At 52.5% G+C, this 23,779-nt stretch overlaps 9 protein-coding genes across 9 annotated transcripts; 5 read left to right on the top strand and 4 right to left on the bottom strand.

Moving 5' to 3' along the window:
* Window positions 1-272: 272 nt before the first annotated feature.
* On the top strand, window positions 273-2,333 carry BJY04DRAFT_226269 (glycoside hydrolase family 28 protein). Its single transcript, XM_073718383.1, has 3 exons — window positions 273-921; window positions 972-1,117; window positions 1,170-2,333. The coding sequence occupies exons 1-3, from the start codon at window positions 316-318 to the stop codon at window positions 1,903-1,905; spliced, it is 1,488 nt and encodes a 495-aa protein (XP_073573789.1). The 5' UTR covers window positions 273-315; the 3' UTR covers window positions 1,906-2,333.
* Window positions 2,334-3,842: 1,509 nt separating this feature from the next.
* BJY04DRAFT_206167 (putative flavin containing polyamine oxidase) lies at window positions 3,843-5,697 on the top strand (the record flags this gene model as incomplete). The annotated part of the gene is made up of 6 exons (XM_073713681.1): window positions 3,843-3,958; window positions 4,002-4,032; window positions 4,077-4,214; window positions 4,263-4,310; window positions 4,355-4,607; window positions 4,685-5,697. The coding sequence occupies 6 exons, from the start codon at window positions 3,843-3,845 to the stop codon at window positions 5,695-5,697; spliced, it is 1,599 nt and encodes a 532-aa protein (XP_073573788.1).
* A 712-nt stretch (window positions 5,698-6,409) lies between these two features.
* On the top strand, window positions 6,410-8,392 carry BJY04DRAFT_215856 (Zn(II)2Cys6 transcription factor domain-containing protein; the record flags this gene model as incomplete). The annotated part of the gene is made up of 5 exons (XM_073715581.1): window positions 6,410-6,501; window positions 6,558-7,039; window positions 7,088-7,374; window positions 7,423-7,544; window positions 7,591-8,392. 5 exons carry the CDS (start codon window positions 6,410-6,412, stop codon window positions 8,390-8,392), a joined length of 1,785 nt encoding a protein of 594 aa, XP_073573787.1.
* Window positions 8,393-9,034: 642 nt separating this feature from the next.
* Window positions 9,035-11,308, top strand: BJY04DRAFT_19524 (cytochrome P450). The gene is made up of 6 exons (XM_073712181.1): window positions 9,035-9,737; window positions 9,787-10,121; window positions 10,208-10,329; window positions 10,394-10,692; window positions 10,745-10,846; window positions 10,909-11,308. Exons 1-6 carry the CDS (start codon window positions 9,077-9,079, stop codon window positions 11,097-11,099), a joined length of 1,710 nt encoding a protein of 569 aa, XP_073573786.1. The 5' UTR covers window positions 9,035-9,076; the 3' UTR covers window positions 11,100-11,308.
* A 381-nt stretch (window positions 11,309-11,689) lies between these two features.
* On the bottom strand, window positions 11,690-13,068 carry BJY04DRAFT_215854 (uncharacterized protein; the record flags this gene model as incomplete). The annotated part of the gene is made up of 3 exons (XM_073715580.1): window positions 11,690-12,142; window positions 12,202-12,810; window positions 12,868-13,068. 3 exons carry the CDS (start codon window positions 13,066-13,068, stop codon window positions 11,690-11,692), a joined length of 1,263 nt encoding a protein of 420 aa, XP_073573785.1.
* Window positions 13,069-13,213: 145 nt separating this feature from the next.
* On the bottom strand, window positions 13,214-14,190 carry BJY04DRAFT_19506 (uncharacterized protein). Its single transcript, XM_073712156.1, has 2 exons — window positions 13,937-14,190; window positions 13,214-13,864 (listed from the first exon to the last, which is right to left on the bottom strand). The coding sequence occupies exons 1-2, from the start codon at window positions 13,986-13,988 to the stop codon at window positions 13,359-13,361; spliced, it is 558 nt and encodes a 185-aa protein (XP_073573784.1). The 5' UTR covers window positions 13,989-14,190; the 3' UTR covers window positions 13,214-13,358.
* A 15-nt stretch (window positions 14,191-14,205) lies between these two features.
* On the top strand, window positions 14,206-14,948 carry BJY04DRAFT_19511 (uncharacterized protein). The gene is made up of 2 exons (XM_073712163.1): window positions 14,206-14,618; window positions 14,692-14,948. Exons 1-2 carry the CDS (start codon window positions 14,393-14,395, stop codon window positions 14,856-14,858), a joined length of 393 nt encoding a protein of 130 aa, XP_073573783.1. The 5' UTR covers window positions 14,206-14,392; the 3' UTR covers window positions 14,859-14,948.
* Window positions 14,949-16,588: 1,640 nt separating this feature from the next.
* Window positions 16,589-17,691, bottom strand: BJY04DRAFT_183609 (uncharacterized protein). Its single transcript, XM_073710498.1, has one exon. It carries the CDS (start codon window positions 17,614-17,616, stop codon window positions 16,603-16,605), a length of 1,014 nt encoding a protein of 337 aa, XP_073573782.1. The 5' UTR covers window positions 17,617-17,691; the 3' UTR covers window positions 16,589-16,602.
* A 1,034-nt stretch (window positions 17,692-18,725) lies between these two features.
* On the bottom strand, window positions 18,726-20,711 carry BJY04DRAFT_19409 (sugar porter family MFS transporter). The gene is made up of 3 exons (XM_073712010.1): window positions 20,330-20,711; window positions 19,472-20,269; window positions 18,726-19,416 (listed from the first exon to the last, which is right to left on the bottom strand). Exons 1-3 carry the CDS (start codon window positions 20,549-20,551, stop codon window positions 18,781-18,783), a joined length of 1,656 nt encoding a protein of 551 aa, XP_073573781.1. The 5' UTR covers window positions 20,552-20,711; the 3' UTR covers window positions 18,726-18,780.
* Window positions 20,712-23,779: the final 3,068 nt, after the last annotated feature.

Here is a 23,779-nt window from a genome sequence, read left to right as displayed (position 1 = left end):
CCCCTGGTGGACGAATATCAATCTGCCAAAATGAACTCCTATGTTGGCATCGCTAGTGACAATGCTTGACTCTTCGAATCCACCAATAATGTACCCACGTTCGAGTCAAGCATTCGGAGAATTAACCAATGTGTCTCGTCCTCCGCGATGCGGACCACCTGTCCAGCTCGCTTGTAGTCGTAGCACCCGGATATTCGGATGGATATTCATTCTATTTCTATATAAAGGTGCCTCGTTCTCATAGCAGTCCATCAGCAAGGCTCAGCCCCACTTCATTCTTTCAGTCTTTTTCTGTCCACTCTTTTTGCTATCAAAATGAAGCGCTGCGCGCTCCTCCTGCCGTTCGTTCCACTTGCCCTAGGGTGCAACAACCCTAACGATGCCAGCCATAGCTGTGCCTCAGTCTATTCTGTCTCCTCTATCGCAGCAGCTAGCTTCTGCGCTACCTTTACCGCTAGCACTGTGACTGAGACAACTGGCGTGCCGGACGCGCTGCTCTCAAACTGCGACTACAAGGTCAAGCACCTTTCCAGTGCTTGTAGCTGCCTCGGCCCTGTGGCTACTGCTACGGCTACGGCTACGGCCACCGCTACTAGCACTGTAAACACTGTATCTGCTACAGCCACAGCAACCTCGACTACCTCTGCTGCTACTTCTACCAGCACTGCACCGTCCAGCACCTTCAAGACCACCGTGAAGAGCACCAAGGCTGCTGCTACTACCGACGCCCCAGCTCAGACCTTCTCATCTGTCACCGGCAACCCAGGCACAACCTGCACGGTCACCGAGTACGCCTCGCTTTCGTCCGCCGTGGCATCCTGCACCAACATCCTTCTCTCAGACCTCTACGCGCCTCCATCGAGCACCATTGACCTGCAGAATCTGCAAACCGGTGCAGCCGTCATCTTCGACGGCACCACAGTAAGCCTCCCTAATCCCGCCCATCCACACAACCCTAACCAAAAACCCAGACCTTCGGCACAACCGTCGACAGCGACTTCGACCCGATCGTCATCTCCGGCACCGACATCACAATAACCGGAACAGAAGACCACACCATCGACGGCAACGGCGCCGCATACTGGGATGGCAAAGGCTCAAACGGCGGTTCTGACAAGTCCATCTCCCCCCTTTTCAATTCCCTCAACCCACTCTAACCAATCCACCAGACCAAACCACTTCATCGTCCTCAAACACCTGTACTCCTCCACCGTCTCAAACCTGCACATCCTCAACTACCCAGTCCACTGCTTCTCCATCGAAAACACCGACTCCCTCACCCTCTCCTCTATAACCCTCAACAACACCGCCGGCAACGCCCCCAACGCCGCCAGCGGCTCCAAGCCCGCCGCCCACAACACCGACGGCTTCGACATCAAATCCTCCACCGCCTTCACCCTGCGCGACTCCGCAGTCTACAACCAAGACGACTGCGTCGCCGTCACCTCCGGCACAAACATCACAATCGACGCCATGACCTGCTCCGGCGGTCACGGGCTGAGCATCGGGTCGATCGGCGGGAAATCCGACAACGTCGTCTCGGGGGTGACATTCTCAAACTCGCAGATCACCGATTCGCAGAACGGGTGCAGGATCAAGACGAATGAAGGCGAGACCGGTTCTGTGTCGGATATTCGGTATGAGAATATCACGCTGAGCAATGTGAGTAAGTATGGGATTGTCGTGCAGCAGGATTATTTGAATGGCGGGCCGACGGGGGAGCCTTCGAATGGGGTGGAAATCAAGGGGGTGAGCTTTGTGGGTGTTAAGGGGACGGTGAGCGGGGGGAAGGATTATTATGTGCTTTGTGGGGAGGGGAGTTGTGAGGATTTTACCTTTGAGGATGTTAGTGTTACTGGGGGTAATGGGGATAGTTGTAATTATCCTGAGGGTGGGTGTCCTTAAGGAGTGAGTACTCCGGAAGTTCCTTGCGCTGGTGGCAGTGGAAGATGCTATGATTAAACATAGCATGATGCATCGCTAGGCTAGTTGTGAGTGACTTGTCTAATCTCTTGGAAGAGCTTATCATTAGAGGCTTTTGAAGTATAACTTTGATTAAGCATAGAAACAGCCTACATATTGTTGGCCTGTCGGTTGAAGAGTTATCTTCTTCGTCCCATCACTATTGCTCTGGGAGTCTGGAGCATTGAGTTCATGGGTTTCGAGTCCGAGTAGGTAGTGAGACTAACGTAGTAGAGTTATACATACCTCCATCCTGTAGAATTGCAAGAAATATATATATCAGCCGCATGTCCATTGGAACATTACAGTAGAATCTGGAGTAAGACTCAAAGGAACCTCACATTGAAGACCTCTTAGAAAAGGAGTATCAATAGACATATCCCACTTAAAAGTCAACTCTTATTATTGTTGCGAATGTTGGCAGGATAAAGGGGGGGCCAAAAAGGCTTCTGGATTGACAGGGCACAGACACCAAATCACGGGCGGCCCTCGGCTGTTCAATTAGAAGACAACTTGTGGGGCTGGGTTGAAACGCCGTTCGCCGGAGCAGAGGCCGCGCTGATTCGGGGAGGACAATTGCGTGGACTTCGATTGGTGGATGATGTCAGTTCCCCGGGTTTGAAAGCAGAAACCCCGGCTTACCGTGCTCCTAGCCTCCGTTAGTCGGCAGTTACCATGAAGTCAAGGGTGGCAGTGTATGGGCGGCCCCGCAGTGATGCAAAAGAGGGGAATAGACATCATCCGATCCAATCTTATGGTCATGCCACAAGCCCCTATATAACTGTCCTGCTCCCTATTGTATTCCCTTTATCACTTCATTCACTACAGATCAAACATCCAACATCAAACAAACACACAAACACAACATCAAAATGCATCCCGATCTATCTGCTCATCAACCATTCAAGCGCCCTGTCTCAGTCCGCTCCGTTCGCCCCGGCCGGTGGACTCTCCCTGTTCTCGCCACACTTGCTATCGGTATGATAACCTCGACTTTCATCTGTCAATAGCTAAACTAACAAATCAGGATACGGCTTAACAAACTACAACCCCATCAAAGCAGACGCTCCTCCCTCAGCCGCCCAGCTAGCCGAGATCGAGCGCCTCAAAAAGAACCAACAACTCATGGACGCCTACGGAGACCGAGACAACGTGGACGATCTACAAAAAGCGATGGAAGCGTATGAGGTCCAGTGACTGTATGGACTCGGGGCATGGAGTCTTTTCTGAGCATTATTTGCCTTGTTAGCGGGTCTTGCAAGGTCGGAGTTTTTGTCTAGGTTGGAGTTCTTTTCTTGAGTGTATATAACTTGTCTTTTATCTTAACGACTTACGACCAAATTGTGTATTATACGGCGAATTATTTCGATGAAGCGTCTTGGAAGCGTCTTGCAATACAAATGATTTCCTGTGGAGACACCAAGTTACGGAAGATCGACGTCCCATTATTCCTTCGCCTGATCATTATCTGCTTACTGCTTCTGCATAAAAATACCTACCGGTCGATAACGTGGGATAAAAAACAAAGCAGACCCCCAACAGATTCAGGAATGTCCAAGCGGCAGTGCTCACCATTCGTAGCCTTGCCTGCACCACCACGGATACCAACACCACCCTCCAACCAACCCTATGACGCCACCGACTGGACTTGCCTTCTCGGTATCCAGGACGCTCCAGAAAGCTTCATTATTGGGAGCGACGATCCAACGAGCGGCCAGTCCCTTGCTTTTGCTTTTGTGCTGGACCGTATCATCGGATGCGCGCCAAGCATTGCTGCTGATCACACGCCAGCTCTTATCTCAGGTATGATGGCTGCTCCTATTTAATGCCTCGTGAGTGCCATGCTCTTTCTCTCTTTCTCTTGTCTTCAAGCGCCTTCGATGCATCTCGCGACTCTCTTTTTTGCTCTCTCTGGTTTTGTCCCCTTGTGTGCTGGCCATGTCGCACAGTTTCGGCTGAATGATCCGCGATGTGAGAAGACGACTGTTGCCGTTCTGTAGGTTACTCGTGGATGTTGTGGCTGTAGCTAACATGCTTAGGGGTGGGGGAATGGCTGGTGTCACTGCTGCGGTTTGTTATGACTATCATATCGTTGACGCAACTGACCATCGCAGCAAGCACTGTCGAATCATTCAATAACAGATTTTGTTATTGTGGAGTATAAAGACACTCTAGGAGGTCGAGTCTGGCATACCGACTTTGGAGAGGACCCGAATGGAGATCCATATACTATCGAGCTTGGTGCGAACTGGGTGAGTACATTCTGCAGTATAAAGACTACCCTCCTCTAACAAGCGCAGGTACAAGGGCTGGGATCGTTCAACACTGAGAACCCGGTCTGGGGACTGGTGGGTAACTCACCCAAATATTTGGACATGTTTGACATGTGTAGGCGCGAAAACATGGGTTGAAAAATACCTACTCGAACTACGACTCCATCCTCACCTACAACGAGACCGGATATACTGATTATAGTTATCTCCTCGACGAGTATTCCGTTGCACGGGAAAAAGCCTCTCAGCATGCAGGCCGCATTCTCAACAACAACCTTCAAGATATGACCGCCCGCTCTGGCCTGGCCTTGGCCGGCTGGAAGCCACGTAAAAACGACATGGCTGCACAGGCAGTGGAATGGTGGAACTGGGGTATGGACCGAACGAGGCACAGCCCGTTCGTAAATCAATAACCACACTTACCAACAGCACTAACATCCAAACCACAGACTGGGAGGGCGCCTTTACTCCCGAAACAAGCTCCTTCGTCTTCGGCGTCGCTGGTGAGAATTTGACGTTTAATCAATTCGGCGACAAAAACCACCTCGTCATTGACCCTCGAGGCTACAGCGCCATCATCCAAGGCGAGGCAGATACCTTCCTCCGCCCGCACGACCCCCGACTCCGGCTCAACACGCAAGTCACCGAGATCGAGCACGGCGCCCAAGGCGTCATCATCCGCAACAGCGACGGCAGCTGCATCAGCGCCGCCTACGCAATCTGCACATTCTCCGTGGGAGTCCTACAGAACGACGCCGTGGATTTCACCCCGTCCCTGCCGGAGTGGAAGCAAACCGCAATCGAGAAATTCAACATGGGGACCTACACGAAGATCTTCATGCAGTTCAACGAGACATTTTGGCCGTCAGACACCCAGTTCTTCCTCTACGCATCCCCCACAACACGCGGGTACTACCCGGTCTTCCAATCCCTCTCCACAGAGGGCTTCCTTCCAGGCTCAAATATCCTTTTCGTAACCGTCGTCGACGCACAGGCATACCGCGTCGAACGACAATCAGACGACCAAACAAAGTCCGAAATCCTCGACATCCTCGCCCAGATGTTCCCCAACATCACCATTCCAGAACCCATCGCATTCACCTACCCGCGCTGGTCAACAGAGCCCTGGGCATTCGGAAGCTACTCAAACTGGCCGGCCGGGACAACGCTAGAAATGCACCAGAACCTACGCGCGAATGTAGATCGGCTGTGGTTCGCAGGCGAGGCGACGAGTGCGCAGTATTTTGGGTTTCTGCACGGCGCGTGGTTTGAGGGGAAGGAGGCGGGCGAGGGTGTTGCGGGGTTGCTTGAGGGGGATTGCAAGAGGGCGGGATTGAGCGCGAGGAGGAGGGAGGAGTGTGCTGGGAGAATGCATTATGGGGTGTTGCATGGGACGACGCCGGTGGGGGCTTATACGGGGGCGAATGGGTGGGGGGTAAATAGTACGATTGTGCAGGCGTAGGAGGATAGATTGAGTAGATTGAGAACGACTGAATGATATGAATACTATTGATATAGTTTCACAGAAAGGGGCATATAGTACTACCACCAGCCGATATCGGCGCGGGTCAGTTGTGTAACTATACCTAACCCACTGATATTGCACCGACACGAAGCCTTCTATACTGTCCTTCAGGTCAGCCACACTGTACTCCATCCATACTCCATCCACATCAAGCTTCCAGCCCTCACCATCGATCCCCCAAAGTGATTGGCTAGATACCGCCATCGCGCTATCATCTAGAAAGGCCTAGCGGCTGGGCAGTGGGCAGCAGATACATTAGGGGCGCCGCCCGGCCCGTGGGGGCCCAAACGACAGGAGGCCAGCCGCCAGCCGCGCAGGAGCTCAAACCTCCTCTGCTCCAAAAGTCCAACAAAGAAAGCCACCTGAGCCATACCTACTCCGTACTCGTAGTCAAGTCAACTTCGAACTAGCGGCCCCGAACTGTGGGGATGCGCTGAAACGCTGAAACCCTGGGATCTAGCACTTCTCGATCAGAGATCTTCATCGCCTTCTAGCTAGTACTGGAGCCTGGATCTCTGATCTGATCTGATCTGATCTGTCGTACGGATGCACGACCCCGAGGAGATCGTGCCGCCGCTGCTGCCGCTCCAGCCCCAGCTCCAGCCCCAGCTGTCTCGAGGTCGTCCCCGCTCTGTGGGAAAATACAACTATGACCTCCACCGCCAATAACGCTTGCTTGAGCTGTGCGCTGAAGAAGAGGAGGTGTGATCGCATCCTCCCGACTTGCTCGACTTGTGAGCGGTAAGTAGTTCATACTTAGTTGGGTTGGGCTGGTCTGTGCTGACAATCAACCCCAGCCTAAACCAACAATGCTGGTACCGGCCCGCGAAACACGGGTATGGCCATGGCCATAGCCATAGCCATGAAGGACTCGGTGCCATCCTGCCTATTCCTGCCGGAAAGGATCAGGACGAAAAGACTAGTGGTCTAGCACTAAAAGATGAGGAACTGCCGCCTGATACGTCGCTCTTCCCGCCGCATAGCCGCACGCAGCTGGCGATCCGGTCGCTGACGCGGGATGTGGGACGGGTAGTTGCGGCGTGCTTGGGGTGTCGCTCGAGGAAGCGGAAGTGCGATAAGGCGCTGCCGAGCTGTGGACGGTGTGCGTCGCATAAGATCCGCTGTGTGTATCCGCAGCAGAATAGCGCTGCTGGTGGTGGTGGTGGTGGGGGGGATCCCGATGGGGCGTTTCTGCATTGTCTGGATCTGAAGGGGGTTGTTGCGAAGGTTCCGTTGCCGGTTAGGTCGAGGCCTTATATGCCGTTGTTGTTGCATTCGTGTAGGTAGGAGTTTGTTACTGGTGAGGACTGCCGCTGACTGCTGATAGTTATCGAGACTATGGGGATGGATCCGCTGCCTGTCGACAAGGACAGTCTTGCGTGGCATCTCAAGGCGACGTGGATTCAGCAGGCTTTGTCGGATCCTTGTGCTTTCCATACGACATTGTATGCGGCTTCTGCGCATCTGGATGCATTTCGAGGGACGCGGGACAATCGCATGACGTTGTACCACCATGGGATTGCGTTGCATCTTCTCAATGAGCGGCTGAGAGTGCAAAAGGCGGTTTATAGCGAGTCTATCATGGCTTGTGTCGCTCCGCTGGTCTATTTCTCGGTAAGACTGTCGCAAAGCTTATAGCTACAGCTAGTAACGGTTGGCTAGTCAATCGGCGAGGACAAAGTCTCCTCGCAGATCCACAAGAAGGCGTTGAGCGAGATGATCCGAGCAAAAGGGGGGTTCCAGAATATCTCTGCTGATCCTTTTCTCGCTGGGCTTATCGCCGTGTACGTATACCAAGACTCAAAGCTATGAGTACGCTGACCTGGACAGATGTGCCGTGTCAGAAGCAGTCATTAACGACTCCGGCCTCGACATCCCATTCCTCGATATCCCACCTACTACCGCCAGCCCACCATCATACCTCATCTCCGCCGCCCTCTGGAGAGCAGAATCCAAAAAAGGCTACTACAACCTTCCCCCTGAAGCCATCCGCATCTTAAAAGACATGGAGTTCGTGACTAAATACTATACCGATCCTACATCGACCGATTCGTCACTATCCCAAATCCATCAATCATGGCGCACCGCACTTGAACACGCCCTCTCTCCATCTGATTCCGACACCTCTACCACTCAAAATACCCTCAAAACCGAAGACCCAGACCCCGAACCACTATCCCCTACACCTACGTCCACCTCGTCTGCATCTGCATCCGCAATAACCGCCTCCTGCCACGCCGCAGCCCTAATCTTCATCTACCTCCTTCCCACCGCAACCCAAAACACATCCTCTATAACTCTGACCCCCCCATCATCTCTCCCCCTCCTCGCCAACCGCCTCAAAACAGCCCTCTTCCGCGTAAGCATGGACACGTGGATCCGGACAGCCCCCGAAGCACACAGCTGGATCTGCATGCTCGGCGCCGCGGCGTCCGACACGCGCGGCGATAGAATCTTCTACTGTCTGAGACAAGGCCAGCCGGTGACGTGTCTTGGGAACCAGGGGATTACGGTCTCGTGGGAGAGTTGGAGGTTGTTTGAGTGGGCGGGCGGGAGGAGGAAGTCGATGGAGGCGGGGAGAGTTGTATTAGATGATGATGATTGTGCATGTGGTCATGAAGTTCAAGGGTGACATGCAATCTTTCGGTTCTATGAGAAGAACGTGGACGGTCGGCGGCTATTTACTTTGCCTTGAGCGATTGTTTTATGGTGGTAGCTGGGTTTCGGTATCCATGTACACATAGATAGATGATACTACCCTATGATTTCCGAAGCGGACCCGGTCACTGTATGAGCCACCGGGCTAAAGATGAGATAGAGACAGAGACACACCGCACTCTTCGGCACTCGCGAAACATGTACGAGCTAGCATTCCATGTCGGCTTACATGCTTATATGTCCTCATAGCATGCACATAGAAAGAGTCAAGGCATCGATTATTATACATCCAGCAGGACCTGCGAGATCAAGCTTTGAAGAGGCGTTTCTCACATGGCTTCCAGCGTAGGGCATTAGGGTTGTGCTACAGATAACCAGCCCATGCCACCATACCTATCTGTCGTCAGCGTCTCATTGCGTTACTGTGTCACTGGTCTGCAGGGTTGGTCTCCCTCCAACATGTGACCATGGACGGTGAAGCGGGGAAGGGCTCGTTCTCAACGACAAAGAGGATCGCCGAGGTCATTCGGTCCAGAGTCTATTCATCAGAGGTAGAGACTTACTGCAGGTTACACAAAGGGCAACCCCGCCCGACATGTTTGCTTGAAGTCTCTACCTCTGCACCTCTGCAATCTTCAAGTCACTCTCACCCAAAGCCATGGAGAACTTCGTGCCAGGTATTACTCCATCCACGGGGTGGAACACACTCGCAGGGGCATGTCTCTCCGGCGTACTACTCCACCAAACCTTCCTCCGGCGTGGAGAGTGGCACAGCAGCGGTTTGAGCTTGATTTTCTCGTATTCTGCTCTTACACTTGCCCTTCTGTACTTCGCCGCGACACCCAACTTCACCATATACAATGTCACCGTCACCCCGGTGCTGGTAATCAAGGCCCTTCTTTGCCATTTCGTTGGCCTCGTCGCCAGCCTCACCGTCTACCGAGCAGTCTTCCACCCCTTGCGGCACTTCCCCGGCCCCCTCTCCGCCCGCTTCAGTAATTTCTACCGAGTCTACCTCTCCTGGAACCTGCGAGTCTTCGAGGAGACATACAAGCTACACCAACAACACGGCGACATCGTCCGAGTCGGTAAGAATAGCACAGTATGCACAAGCATGAGCAGACCTAACTCAACAGGCCCCAATGAACTCTCCCTCGCGTCCCCCGAAGCCGTCAAAAAAGTCCACTGGCCACAAGCAACGCCAGGCCGAGGCCCCTGGTACGACCAATCCCAACCCCGGACCTCTCTCCTCACCAGCCGCGACTACAACGAGCATGCGCGCCTTCGCAAGATCTGGGATCGCGGTTTCAACGCTAAAGGCATACTCCCTTTTCCATTATAATCCCGCTCAATTCTGATCGCATCCAGCACTCCGCAACTACTCCCCCCGCGTCCAAGCCCACACAGCCCGCCTCCAGGACGTCTTCGAGCAAAACCTGAATCAAACCCTAAACCTGACGCAGTGGTTCAACTACTACAGTTTCGACGTGATGGGCGATCTGGCGTTTGGAAAGTCGTTTGATATGCTCATCGGCGGGAAAGATCACTATTTCCTGTCTGTCTTGCACCATAATATGAAGATGGTTGGGCTTCTGGGGCCGGTGTATTGGGTTACGCCGATTTTAATCAAGACGCCGGTGCTGAATCGCCAGAGTAATCGGTTTTGGGAGTTTATTGGGGGGGAGGTTAGGTCGAGGATTGAGGTGAGTGAGAGGTTTTTTCTGTTTCAGGAAGAGAGGTGCGGTATGATATATGGGCAGAATGCTAATAAGATGGATATGCAATGTAGAATCCCCCCAAGTCTCCGGATGTCTTCCACTGGGTTCTTGAAGGGTATGGCGATGAGAGGAAGACAAAAAGGGGATTTATGAATCTGGAGGCAGAGGCGGAGCTTATCATTGTTGCAGGGAGGTATGTATTCGTCTCGAACTCCTACCTGTTAGTTGCTCTAAGCAACCGCTTTAACACCCTCCAGCGACACCACCGCAACAACCCTAACAAACAGCATCTTCGAGCTCCTAACCCACCCCGACCACATCACTCTCCTTCGCACCGAATTCTCCACCGAAATAGGCAAAGACATGACCTCCATCACCCCCGATGATCTAGTCAAACTCCCACACCTAAACGCTATCATCAACGAGACGCTCCGCCTCCACCCGCCTGTACCCTCTGGTGTCCAGCGCAAGATACCCCCCCAGGGAATCGAAATTGGAGAAGTCCATATCCCGGGAAACACCATCACTCTAATCCCCTTCTATACCCTGTTTCGAGGTTCGTTCAGCCATAACTCCCATATTGTCTAGTAATAACGTGAGTCGGCTAGATGAGCGATGTTTCGAACATCCGCACTCATTCATCCCCGAACGATGGACAAGCAAACCCGAACTCAACCACGACTCCTCGGTTTTTATCCCGTTTAGCCACGGTATGCTGCCCTGTAACCTAACCTACCCTAATCCAATCCTTTAATTGACAACGAGATATCAGGCTCATTCTCCTGCGTCGGCAAACAACTAGGCCTCATGGAACTCCGCTGGGTCCTGACAATGATGGTCACGCAGTACGACATCTCCTTTGCACCGGGGTATGACTCCAGCGGATTTGAGAAGGGCGCTATGGATGGGTTCACGATGATCTGTGCGCCGTTGGAGGTGCGGCTATCGAAGCGAATGATTTGAGGGCTCGTTTCGCAGCTTATTTCAGCTAATTCATAGGACCTCGTTCTATACAGCTCGTTGACATCTACTCTTACTTTCCTGGCTTGGCGTGGTTGTACATGGGGTTCTATCCATTATGCCCCGGGTACAGGCCGTTCGCTCGTTCCTGTAGTTTCACCTGGGGCAAGTGGGAGCTCCTTCCTGAAGTTGCAGCAGCGGGTGCTGTTTATAGGGAAGGTGCGATGAACTCGGTTGCTCCTTCCTAGACCGAGGAACTGGAGCGGATTCGTGCCTGCCTATTTCAGCACGCCTGTTGATTGGGGCAGGTGCGATGAAGACGACGGATCGCGCCTTCCTGCGATAGAGTTACAGCCGCGGACGTACCTTCCCCAGTTGAAGTTAGAGAGCGACGTCCCAGTCCCTGTCTTTGATTTAGTATTACAAGCACAAGGAGCAATGTAAGATTTTACCATGAGCCTATTGGCTGATTCACCCGACCGACCAGATTATCCCCTCCAATGCATCGGGGCAGTTAGGGCTGCTAAGTTCTCGCCTGTACTTGCGGACTCCTGATGGTTTCATTGAGGTTTTATCAAGTACATGTAACGACACTACTTCCCCCCCTGCTGCAGTCTCTCACGAATTGTTGCTTTAAGCTCAGACTGATCATCAACCGAAGCAATAGGGCTCAGAGCATGCTCGCGCCCAAGAGCCATCACAAAGCACGGCTTGCCAAAGGCTGTCAAATCTTCCAGAGGATTGCCCTCAAAGGCTACAACATCCGCAGCAAGCCCGACCTCTAGCTTCCCAGTCACGCCCGCGAGTCGGCACGCCGCAGCTGCGTTCTCTGTGGCTCCGGCGATGATCTCTCTAGGTGAATACCCAGCATCACCAAGCACAGTGATGCCATCGGCGTACCGCTCAAAAGGACAGAGAGGGATTCCTGCATCCGTCCCAACAAGCAGCGTAACCCCTGACTCGCGCAGACGAGTGAGATTCGTCACTATGACCTCGCGGGCGTCCCAGGGACAGAAGTAGTCATGCTCAACGCAAGCGGTATTCATCTATCAGCCCTCAAGTCAGTATCAGCCGGGCAATGGCAAGATATAATCCAGCAACCCACCGTCGGACAAACCGCAACCCCATTCTCCAGCATCCTCCTCGCAACCCGCTCATCAAACTCCGCCCTCCCCCCCTCCCCAATCCACGCACAATGCTCCACAGAATCAACCCCCGCCTCCGCCGCCCTCCGAATCCCCTCCGTCCCCGTCGCATGCGTCGTAACCGGCAACCCCAGTCGATGCGCCTCCCCCGCAATCGCATCCATCTCCTCCTGCGAAAACCGCGCCTGACTCGGATGCGTATTCGCCGTCACGAACCCCCCAGTAGCCATAACCTTCACCACGTCAGCACCTTCAGCTTTCCGCTTCCGCACCTCAGCAATCACCCCCTCGACGCCCTGGCATTCCCCGCCCAGGGCATGCGCATGGCCGCCCGGGACGGTGAGCGGGGCGTTTGCACAGTGTAGTCGCGGGCCTGGGATCTCGCCGCGCGCGATCATCTCGCGGATGTGGATTGCGGATTGCCCCTTTGAGCCGAGGTCGCGGGCGGTGGTGATTCCGGCGTCGAGGAGTCGCTGGGCGTGCTTTGCCATGAGGGTGAGGAGGGCGTCGTCTGGGAGGTCGATTGTTGTGCCTCCGGAGTGGTTGGTTGGGTCGAGTTGGAGGTGGACCTGGTTGGGTTTTAGTGGTGGTAGGAAAGGAGTTGATGTAGATAGTTTGACTCTTACATGGCAGTCGAAGAGTCCTGGCATGAGTGTTACATTGCCTAAATCTCGGATGGTGAGTTCAGGTGGTTGCGCTGTCTTTGAGAGAGATTCCCAAGAGCCAACGTGGGTGATGCGGTCTCCCTCGATAACCACGACACCATCGTGTATCAAATCAGCAAAACTGCTGGCTAGCAGTCTCGCGGCGCGGAATGCCAGGGTCATTGCGATTGCGTAGAGGTTGGAGCACGGCAGTTGGAGGTGGGTGTACTGGCGACTTCAATGGTAAACATCTTCTGTTATCACGGATCGGGTCTCGGGACGGAAGGATTCCGTCTTGAGTAGATAGGCTCTCCAGATCTCTTCAATCTTAACAATGTGCTATTCGATCGCCGTGATCCGGGCGTTAATGAGCGGTATAATGCGAAGAGATGCAGAAACCTATACACATATGTACCTGCGTGCAGGCATCTCGTCGAGCTAGCTAGCTAATCCCCGGCCTCACAACAGCCCCCTCAACCATAGACATAAAAGTCAATACTGTGGCCATCCACCTCCGTCTTACTGCTAACGCCCCCATCAAGCCCATACCCAAACCCACCGGGATGATAAACCCACCAAACCGAAAAGTCCGGACCGCCATCATACCCAAAGTAAGCTCGCACATCACACCCGGCAACTCCATTCCCCCCCGTGTGAATATAAGCGTAGTCGCCAGGGCTGGTATCATAGACGGCAGGGGAATCATACCACCCGTCAGTCTTGGACCACGCACCGCGGTTTCGCATCACTCGGTTGGTTTTGTTCCAGACTTTGACCCAGACTTGGTATGGAGAGGAGTCGAACTTGGCACCGTGCTTTTGGGCTTCTTCATTTGCGAGCTGGATGAGCTCGTTCTTTTGGGTCTTGAGCTCTTCGGCGAGCTCGGTGTTTCCGGCTGCGACTGCTTCGTGGCATGCGATGGAGGCGTCGTCGATTTTTTTGTCGAGTTCCTTGAGAGCTTCGGGGGCTTCAGGACGAGCTGGAATGGTTTAGTTGTCAGAATGGGCCTGTGTTTGGGCGAATACCCAAGGGGGGTGGTGTCTCAACGCACCGCCAACTGTAGGAGGTTGCTGCTGCTCCTGGGTGTCGATAGTGTTGGCCATGATGATCGTTCCTCAAGAGGCTCTGGATAACTAGGCTAATTATTTGTGGATCGGACTGGATGATTGTTGATGGAATGGATATTTAGGAATCCAGCGGAGAGAAGGTGAGCTCGCTTTATACCTTCTCAAAGCCTACAATCGAGAAAAAGGTGTGCGCGCCATGATTGGCAGACTAACCACCGTTAGTCGCCAGCCAGCAAAATCTGTTCTGAGCACTTGGATCTCCGAGGAGCAGAATCTACCCTCAATACGAGATACCAGGGCGCGTGGACGAAAGATGAACCAGGGTCAGCTCTGCATGGCTGGCTGGAGTGCGGAGATGATACAAGCCACCACGGAAGGCACCTTTGTTTGCCACGCCGCAGTTTGAAGTCAAAGGGCCAATTAAGTCATTTGAGATCTCGATGAGAATTAACCGGATCACCAGGGATGCTTGCACCTACAGGAGGGTAGCAGCGCATCATGCATGCCAACACAAAATCTATGGACGAGGAGTCAGTGCGACACACCATCTAGATTCCTCTTTATTTGCCTCCGGAGGAAACCATAGTATAAAGTCCTCAATGAGGATGGATGCACCTGGAATCATCTTCCAATCAATCATTGGCATAGCCGCATGCATGTCAGCATGTAAGTTGCCCGTGGCTGTCTGAGATGAGGGAATCGAACAGAGAATATCACATCCTAACTCTTGTCCTCATAGGTAATCGAGTTGGCATAGGCGCTCGGGATGCGATCATCTTAATGACAAGACAAACCACCCATCATGGCTGGCTGACCATCCAGCGAGGCCAGGAGCACAGACGCGCCGAGACGAACCCCTGTCAAGCTGAACGAACCCTTCGGCACCATGTAGTCTTCCGACAATGATTAGAGACTATCAGTATATTGATCGAAGCAAAAGGATAAAGAAAGACACCCGGACTGCACTTGCCAGTCTCATGTTGATTATGGTAAAGGAAGAGGTAGGCACGAACCAAACTCAGCACTGCTCGCCCTATTATAAAGAGAAAGAACCCGTGCTAGCAAGCCCAAACGGTCTCAGTTCCTCTAATCCAAGAGAAACTCTCGACCAAAGCCCGACAGAAAAACTTCCAGCGACCTCGTCAATGGGGGTCCCTTGTTGCAGCAGAAAGCAGAGCCCATCGGATGACAGCATCCAAGAGGCAAATAAGAAATAAGGACGAAATAACTGATGGAATGCACTTCATAGATTGAGGAGAACCAAACCTCGCCCAAAGAGATCTACAGATCACGCCTTCTCCTTCCTTGCTACCAACTCGGACACCACCCACAGTATGACCCCTAGACATCTGAATGAGTCTCGCGATCCCTACCTTAATAGCGACATTTGTTACCAACTGGTTGGCATTCTACCCTGCTTGCAGCTGAGCGGGGGGTATGTAAATATACTGTTCCAAGTTGAACCTCCCGAACGGTTTTCAGAGGCAGCTAGGTAGATACCCCATTCCAGCGTGACGTTCAAGGAAGAAAGACTGGGAATCGAGTCACTGGGTCTTCAGTGATTCCTCACGTAGCCCGCAGGGAGATACCTAAGACTCCGAAAAGAGAAAGAACCTGGTATTGAAGTCTGCATTAGCCCTATATCGGCTCGATTCCACAGCCAATGTGATTGAATTAGAGGGAAAGACCTAGCTCTGATGATCAGACTCTGACTGCTCATTTTTGAATAATATCCAACTAAGGTATTAGTAAATTCATGAGTACAAGCAGATATAACTAGACCAAATCCCCATCCTCACTTTGTCCCAATTCCCCTTGCGCGGGCCCAAAAGGCAAGAATTCAAACCAGACATCTGCTACCAGCAGGCTATAACCTGGCACCATACCCGCTGTCAACCAGTCTCTTCAAATGATCTCTGAATCGAGGAGCAAGCTTGTGGTATACGGACCCCTGCGTAGCCTCTTACCTCGTGTTCATCACGTCTACCTATCTGTCTCACTCTATTCATAATAGGCAGTCAGGAGTACACGTCGATATGGAAGGTACGAACGACCGAATCCATCCGTCAACCCAAGCTTAACGAATCTGTCGTCGCACCAGTCCTGTTGTCGCTCACTGATGGTATCTATCCCGGTAGGGTGGACAATCGAACGCAGCCTCCGGTAAGAAGTCAAAGAGCCCGCTTGGACCATTCCCTGTAGCTCGGCCTGTAGGTATTCTGAGCGCTGAACTGTAAGCCTCTCTCTCTCTCCATATACAACTAGCGAGTCCAGGTTCGGTGGGAGGTGGTTTGCAATCTTTACGCCATGCGGATGGTCGCAGTTGTGACCAGGTAGAAGGAACAGCGGAATGCGGAGCTTGCGCAGTCTGGTAAAAGCAGGGAGTGGGGGGCAGAATGGGGGGGTTTGAGAGCCGCTCTCAACTTCAGTCATGAGCATGGTAGGATTGGATCCCGACTCGAAGAGATCGAGGGACTCCAGCTGATTCTTGAGGTGTTTGACCGCACGCCAGACTATGGTGGTTGGATACGGTTCCCATTGCACTCCTGGTACACAAATCTTTTTCAGCTCAAGACGGAGTTGTTTCAAGTTCTGCATGCTTTGCAATATGTGGCGCGCGGAGTCCTTGATCCCGGCCAGTGTGAGGGTCTCAACGGCAGCAAGACCAACGTCTTGCAAGTCCCCCCCCGATTTCAAGATTCACGAAGGTGAGGTCCCTCGTGTTGGGTAGGCCCCAATAGTCTCGAATGTTGAGCTCTGGGATGGGGCTCTCTTCGGGGTCGTACGGTGCGTCTCTAGCACGAATAACCTTCAGTTTATCCATTGGAAGACGACCCTCGAGAGCCGTCGGGCACGGGCTTTGTTTGAGTGCAATATTTAGAATGCGCTGGAACAGCGGGTCTGCCATCGAGATGGGGGAAGCGCAGCTCAAGTTGGCGAGATTTGGAGACAAGGCAACAGCCAGTGCAATCAACGGCGTGAGATAGTTGTCGCGCACATAGGGCCGAGCAAGATATCCTTGGGCCGACGAATGGAGATCTAGAAAAACAGACCTGAGGAGAATCTCAGGAAACCAACTCTTATGAATCTCATATAGGTCCTCCGTATAAAAGCCGTTGACGACCTCCCCCAAGTAATAATTCATCCAGTCATCATCAGGGAGTTCACGGAAGTATGGTAGAATCATATCAGCGTCGTAACTCAAAAGTTCAGACGGAAGCTTGTCCTGAACGTAATACTGAAGCTCCCCATGGACGTACTCCTGGAGGTCGGATGAACTATACCAAGCAGTTCGAAATGGCTTCATCATCTTCTTGGTCTCCAGCCTTGTCCGCCTGTGAATTGCAGTGAACGTAAGGTCCCTGACGAGCGCAGCAAGGTCCGGACGCTGCACGAGAGTGCGCAGGAAGAACCACAGAGAGTCTAACTTGTTGATATCGCCGGGGAACTCGAAACGTGCATACAGTTTTGGAGTAAACACTCGGTTCCAGTATCGATTGACCAGACAGAGCTGTTTGGATACCGAGCCAGAAAAGTGGACGTCATCGGGCCTGCCTTCAACGACATATTCATTGATGATGTCGACAATCTCCTGGGGTAGAATGAGATGCTCCGGGCCTTCACCAAATTGGTAGACCTGACTCAAGCTGTTGATCGACGACATGGTGGATTGTAAAGCGTGGTGAAATCATCGAGAGGGATGAAAGGTAGGAATGCCCGATATTTATTTGATTTTCCAGTCTGTTTGTCAGGCAGAGCTGCAGGTCTCAAAGACAAGGACAGCGCAACCAGAACGACAAAAGTACTTGAGAATTCACTGAAACACTCTGCTATAATGGATTCATCAAAGCCACCCTGAAACGGATCACAGACACTTCATCTGCCACAGCACAAGCAAGCCCACCACCACCCAATCCGTCTCTGCTTTGACGACGAAACAAACAGACCTTTCTCTAATCCTCCCCCTACAGCCACTGCCATCTTTCAGCGAAGCCTCCATCTGAAGACACGGGTATGATCATGACACCCTTCTCAAGTATCTAGCAAACTATCAATCACCTCAAAATACCTTTATAATGTTTCCCTAACTTCTATATGCCCTTCGGGCTAGGATCTCGTGGATAAAATCACAGCAAGCTAAGCTAGCCCAAGGCACTGTCCAAGACACCTTCCCAAATCCATACCAACAGTCTACTAGAAACGCTTCTGGAAATGTATCATTATTGTACGGCCTGGAATAGAGAACGGGGATATCTGTGCTGCTAAAGGTAGGCTTACGGGTTCTTAAATAGATATAAACATGAATCTACCTACAGATGCCTATTCCTCGCCTTCTTGGGTAAGTATATTGTGATTCGTGAACCGCTACGCGAATGATACGGGATGGAGATGGTTTGACTGCCACTTTGTTCGAGCTTAACGTTGGTACTGGTTAAGGAGGCTCCGACGATTCGGGCCGTGCATATTTGTTGAGAATTACTTTCATCACTTTTTCCAAGGCTAACGCTATTACAGGGTACCCCGGCGTAGATCGACGATGAAATGTGGAGAGGGCAGTGTGGAACTAAGATCCACGCGCATGTGCCGATGGTAACTGGTTCTAGCCATGAAAATATTTACATCTTACTGCAGACTCATTCAAATCATACATTAGACTACGAAAGGTGGAAACTCATCAAGGTATTCAAGGTATGCGGTATTATTATTCATTTAGCATAAGGCGTCAGCATGGTCAGACATGATGCATAGCTATGTATATGCGCTACCCAATATTGGAGATACGCAGACAAGTATTAATGTAAAATAACTCCGGTACTGTAGAGTACACTTAGTTCTTGGCGGCCACGTCCTCAACGGTCATGGTCACATCCTTCTCGGTGATGCCCATGTCGCTGGCGTAGGTGCTGTGAGGCTGCCACTTGGCGGAGGTGCGAGGCGTAGTCTCTTCCATCATCTTGTCGACCTGCTCGAGGGTAAGACCCTTGGTCTCAGGAATCAAGAAGTAGGTGTAGACAAAGGCGCAGGCGCACAGAGAGCCCCAGATGAAAAACACCTTGGACTTGAGGTTACCCTTGTCTGCGTCGACCATGTAGGGGGTGATGACGGCAATAATGCAGTTCCAGAGCCAGTTGGAGGCAGTGGAAAGGGCAACACCGCGCGAACGGATGGGTAGAGGGTAGATCTCTCCAATAACGACCCACGCGCCAGGACCCCAGGTGGAGGCGAAGAAAGAGATGTAGATACAGATGAAGGCGATCTGAGCACTGACAACGCTGCTGTTTTGGCCGTCAACGACACCGGCAATGGCCACAATGAACTGGCAAATAACCATGCCGAGGGCACCCCAGAGAAGGAGCGTACGACGACCGAAGCGCTCAATGGTGTAGAAAGAGATAGGGGTAGAGAAGACGTTGACAATGGTGGTAATCATGCTGATGAGGAAGGGGTCGCTAATGGTGCCGAGCTGTTTTAATCTGTTAGCCATGTCATCGTAGAGGAAATATGGTGAGAGTACTAACGTCGGTGAAGAAGGTAGTTCCGAAGTAAAAGACAAAGTTGACACCAGTCCACTGCTGCATCATTTGGAGGGAGGTTCCGAGGATGGTTCGGCGGAGGTTGCTGTTGGGAGACCACAAGCTTCCGCGGAAGCAGTTGAACCAGGTGGCAAAGTAGTTGCCGGGGGGGTTGAGTTGCAACTCGTACTCGTTGTTAGCAACAATCTCAGCAAGCTCCTCCTTAACATAGTGAGAGTCCTGGGGCTGGCCACGGACACGGGCAAGCACAGCAGCAGCGTTGGCCAGATCACCCTTGCGGACGTAGTAACGAGGCGACTCGGGAAGGCAGAACAGGCCAACAGCAAGGATGATAGCCCAGATAAGCTGGATGGCAATCGGGATACGGTAGGAGCCAGAGTCAGTGCGGTACTGGGTGCCGTAGTTGACGCAAGAAGCAGTCATGAGACCAATGGTGACGCAAAACTGGTACCCGGAAACAATAGCACCACGGACCTTGCGAGGGGCAATCTCGGACATATAGAGAATGATGATAGCAGAGACGAAACCGACACCGACACCAGCGATCACACGGCCGACAGCCAGCAAAGCAACAGTGGTAGAGGCAGTCTGAAGGGCAGCGCCAACCATGAAGATACCGCAGCCAGCAATGATAGTTGTGCGACGACCAAACCAATCGGCAAGGTCACCAGCAAAGATGGCGCCGAAGAATGTACCAGCAGACAGAATAGAGGTGATAAGGGACTTTTCCGAGGATCCAAGCACGTAGCCCTTGTAGTCTTCGTGGGCGTAGTCGGATTTGACCTGCAATAACAGAAAGAATTAGACCTGATAAGTGGTAGACGGATGTGTTTGAGGACGTACCTTTCCAGTAAACTCGTGAATGAAGTAGTCCATAGCCATAACACCACTGATATAACCGGAATCATAACCGAAGAAGATACCACCAAAGGCAGCAAAGGCGCACATCAGGTAGGTCTTCCAGGTGACAGGAGCCTCAACGCGGGCACCGGAAACAACAGCTCCACCTTCCTCGACGACGGCGGGGGTGGGCTCAACCCGGCCTTCAGCAGTTGCGTCGGCCATGGTGACTTGAGTGTGAGGATTGAAGTGGGAGCAAAATTGTTGGAAGTAGAGTCAAGAGGCGTGTAAGTTGGAGCCCCACGGATACTGGCCGGGGTTGGTGTGGAGAGACGAACAGAAGACAGAAGGATGGAGAGAAAGACAAAAGAGCAAGTGGTGAGGGGAGGGAAAGTCCGAGACTTTATAGGGGATGCAGGCAAGAGCAATCCGTTTGAAACCGAGCTGAGGGAGTGGACGCGGCTTCCCCATGGCCAGCATGAATCAGAATAACACGCAGAGTCGGCACTGGAGTGACTGGACCGGTCCCGGGGAAGCCCACGGGGAATGCGCCTGACAACTCGGCCCCACGTCGACATCGCGAGACCAGGGAAATTTTCTCGCTTCTGCTGGTTTTTTTTTTTTCCACGCCGTCGCCGACAGAGTGGATCTCCCCACCACTGGGGAAGCACTCAATGGTTTGCCATCGACCAGTGTCTGGCTAACACTGAAACAGTGAGACAATGCCAGGGCAAAGGGGCGGCACAGCATCCCCCAGCACGCGAGGTGCAACGAAATCGAGCACTGGCCATGACGAACGGGTTACATGTCCAATCACAAATTGGGTTCAGGGCGTTGCATTGACATTGCTGCAGGAGTGCCGGTCGTACTGACAGCAGCGACGAGGGACGGAAAGCTGCTCCTTCACCATGGAGCTGGCGACTCGAACACGGGCGCTAGGAGAGATTGCTGTACGATGATTGGAAAAGGATCCGTGGCACGAATAAGCCAGCAGCTTCTGGCCATACAGAGACTCGGGTCAAGGCCGACCTGGCAATCGGGTTGTTGTCTCCAAGAAAAAGGATGCTGTCGGGTTGCCTGGTTGATGCCAAGATGTGACAGGCTTTGATTGGCTGGATAATGCAGGGGCCGGGGGTGTGACCAACCACGTGCTTCTCTACGTTTTCTCCAGATTCCAACGGACCCGACTTGGCCCAGCAGCAGCTGTACCGGACTGTCGCCGGAGATGATGGTGACAGAATCAAGCCATGCGCTAACTACTGAATCGTCTCGCTAAAGTCGTGATTATTACTGCGAGAGATTTCAAGGTGTTCGCACTCGCAGTCCCGGTTACCCGAGGGCGAGAAAGTGGATGCTACGCTTGTAACAAATGTAACCCTGCCAATACAGTGATAATAATAATCATTAAAATGGCCACCGCCGTCAGCTTCCAAGTTCACCTCACAGGACCTTGAACTGGGTGGCACTGGGCAGTCTCGCTACCAGCGTTGAATATTGGTGAGTGTCTGTCTACTCTCCTGTGGCTGAGGTTCGGATATGGCCGGTCCACGTGAGCATGGTGTCTCTCCGAGTCCCCAGTCCCCAGATCTCCAGAATAGCAACTGTCTCCGTATTTTCTGTATTCGCCCCCAACTACAAGTTACAAACCAGTGCCACATGAGGACCGACCGCTTACCTGATGATGACTCCTTTGTGAATATTCGTAACACCGCTAGACTGTGGTCAAGTCTGCTCTAATCTCTTGGCACTCTGGGCGACTGGTCTTGGCGCCTTCAAGGTCGTTGCTTTTGGCAGACAAGCAGAGTCCTGAGCGTCAGATCCTTGCCCATCTGCAACAACTCACTGCCATCGCTCATGCACGTCAATCCATCAAGGTTTTTCTTTCAAACCTTGCCGATGCCTTCAATCACCTTCCCGATCGCTTCGGACTTCCCAGCGACTCGTGCCACCCGCTAGTCATGAAAAAGTGGGATCACGGTTCGCTGGCGCCACCACTCCAGTAGCGTCTGTCCAGTTCCTTCCAAGAAGGCTTGACTTCGTATTCGTCGGCACCTCCTGCGGAGATCACAAGCAAAAATTTCTTTGCCGCCCGGGCCAACGTCCAACTCCAGAAAACCCCCGAGGTTGGGGATAAGGCAGAGTCCGGGGCGGCTTCACCGGTGAGCCTTCTGCGTTAGCCCATCCAACCCTCATCCGGGGTCAGGGCTGTATACGGGGTCTATATACGATCCGGGTTGGCGTTTGATTACTCTTCTGTCATCAGTGCTCCCGGATGCGACGTCAATAAGGACCGCCTGTTTGGTCTGCCAATTCCGAACCGTGCGACGTCCCACCATGCCACGTTAAGGTGAGTCTCGCCATTCCATCCACGGTGCGCCCCCTGCTGATTCGCTAGTTCGTCCGTGCCTAGTGCAGGTAATTTCCGTTCTCCACAATTGTGTGTGAGAAGATTTCCCCGGATAAACATTTTGTCTGCTGCGACACGGAGAAACATCGGGATAACAGTGCACGGCCAGCTCGTCAGTCCAGCAGTTGGATCTTGGTGTGACCTTTGTGGGACTCGATCCGACTCATATAGGTCTTCAACCGCCGTAATCATGGACTGTCCTGAGGGTCACCGAGTTCCATCAGTCATGTTTCGGTGGTTAATCGGCTAACCGTCTAGCTCTCTACTTTGACCTGTGCGATCCATGCCCAATGCCTTCTCGGCCAATAGTACAGCTATGTTCTCAGATCCAGCGAGGAATCACCGGTGAACCGCCGGTGGGATACGGATTGGATTGCCTGCATAAGTGGGACGATTTTCCATGAAGAATCATGGATATAGCGAGCTGTCGCTTGCTTCGGACGTGCTTCTTATATGAAAAATGGTACCATGTTCTTTGCTGGTGCCTCAAATTACCCTCGCTGTCGGCCCATGAACCCATCGAGCTTCGCCGACCCGCAAGAAACTGAGAGCTTGCTTTCCAAGATTTGGAGGCGAAGAGTGGCCGCGAACCTAGACACGATCATTTAACTGCTATACGATATGACACACCCCCCTAACGAGTGAAGCCGTGATGATCTTTGCCTCTCACAGGCCATCCATATGAAAGAATGAGCCTCAATCCATTGCATATCTGACACCCAGCCCCACCGTCATCGATCCCGTCACCGAAAAATATATCAGGCCTTGGCTTATCCGCCGAAAGGGCTCCAAGACGGATGTATTCTCACCTTCCCCGAAGGGTCTTGGATTGATCGTTCCGTACTCTGGGTTTCGCTCATACGCTCGCTCGTGTTTTTCGCGATGATTCACCATGCTATGGACGGTGAATTGAGAAAGTTCGCAGAGCCTCCATGGCCGTAAGGTGACAGCCAGGAGTTTTAATATTGTCGACTTCACGCTCGATATTTTTAGTACGAACATTTTCTAGACCCTGCTGACCTTTCGAACAACCCTCAGCCTTCTTA

Source organism: Aspergillus karnatakaensis (genome assembly GCF_047715665.1).
Source record: "Aspergillus karnatakaensis strain CBS 102800 unplaced genomic scaffold BJY04scaffold_12, whole genome shotgun sequence".
Taxonomy (NCBI): domain Eukaryota; kingdom Fungi; phylum Ascomycota; class Eurotiomycetes; order Eurotiales; family Aspergillaceae; genus Aspergillus; species Aspergillus karnatakaensis.
Note: the sequence above shows the minus strand (reverse complement) of the source record. Positions and strands in the feature narration are given on the sequence as shown.

Coding starts and splice junctions, on each gene's coding strand:
- BJY04DRAFT_19506 (XM_073712156.1), bottom strand. CDS start 13,988: ATGGCCAACACTATCGACACCCAGGAGCAGCAGCAACCTCCTACAGTT. Junction 13,865..13,936: donor GCAACCTCCTACAGTTGGCG/GTGCGTTGAGAC, acceptor AAACCATTCCAG/CTCGTCCTGAAGCCCCCGAA.
- BJY04DRAFT_183609 (XM_073710498.1), bottom strand. CDS start 17,616: ATGTCGTCGATCAACAGCTTGAGTCAGGTCTACCAATTTGGTGAAGGC.
- BJY04DRAFT_19409 (XM_073712010.1), bottom strand. CDS start 20,551: ATGGCCGACGCAACTGCTGAAGGCCGGGTTGAGCCCACCCCCGCCGTC. Junction 20,270..20,329: donor TTCACGAGTTTACTGGAAAG/GTACGTCCTCAA, acceptor CTGTTATTGCAG/GTCAAATCCGACTACGCCCA. Junction 19,417..19,471: donor GAACTACCTTCTTCACCGAC/GTTAGTACTCTC, acceptor AGATTAAAACAG/CTCGGCACCATTAGCGACCC.
- BJY04DRAFT_226269 (XM_073718383.1), top strand. CDS start 316: ATGAAGCGCTGCGCGCTCCTCCTGCCGTTCGTTCCACTTGCCCTAGGG. Junction 922..971: donor TCATCTTCGACGGCACCACA/GTAAGCCTCCCT, acceptor CCAAAAACCCAG/ACCTTCGGCACAACCGTCGA. Junction 1,118..1,169: donor TCAAACGGCGGTTCTGACAA/GTCCATCTCCCC, acceptor CCAATCCACCAG/ACCAAACCACTTCATCGTCC.
- BJY04DRAFT_19511 (XM_073712163.1), top strand. CDS start 14,393: ATGAGAATTAACCGGATCACCAGGGATGCTTGCACCTACAGGAGGGTA. Junction 14,619..14,691: donor AGCCGCATGCATGTCAGCAT/GTAAGTTGCCCG, acceptor TTGTCCTCATAG/GTAATCGAGTTGGCATAGGC.
- BJY04DRAFT_19524 (XM_073712181.1), top strand. CDS start 9,077: ATGGAGAACTTCGTGCCAGGTATTACTCCATCCACGGGGTGGAACACA. Junction 10,330..10,393: donor CTTATCATTGTTGCAGGGAG/GTATGTATTCGT, acceptor AACACCCTCCAG/CGACACCACCGCAACAACCC. Junction 10,693..10,744: donor CTTCTATACCCTGTTTCGAG/GTTCGTTCAGCC, acceptor TGAGTCGGCTAG/ATGAGCGATGTTTCGAACAT.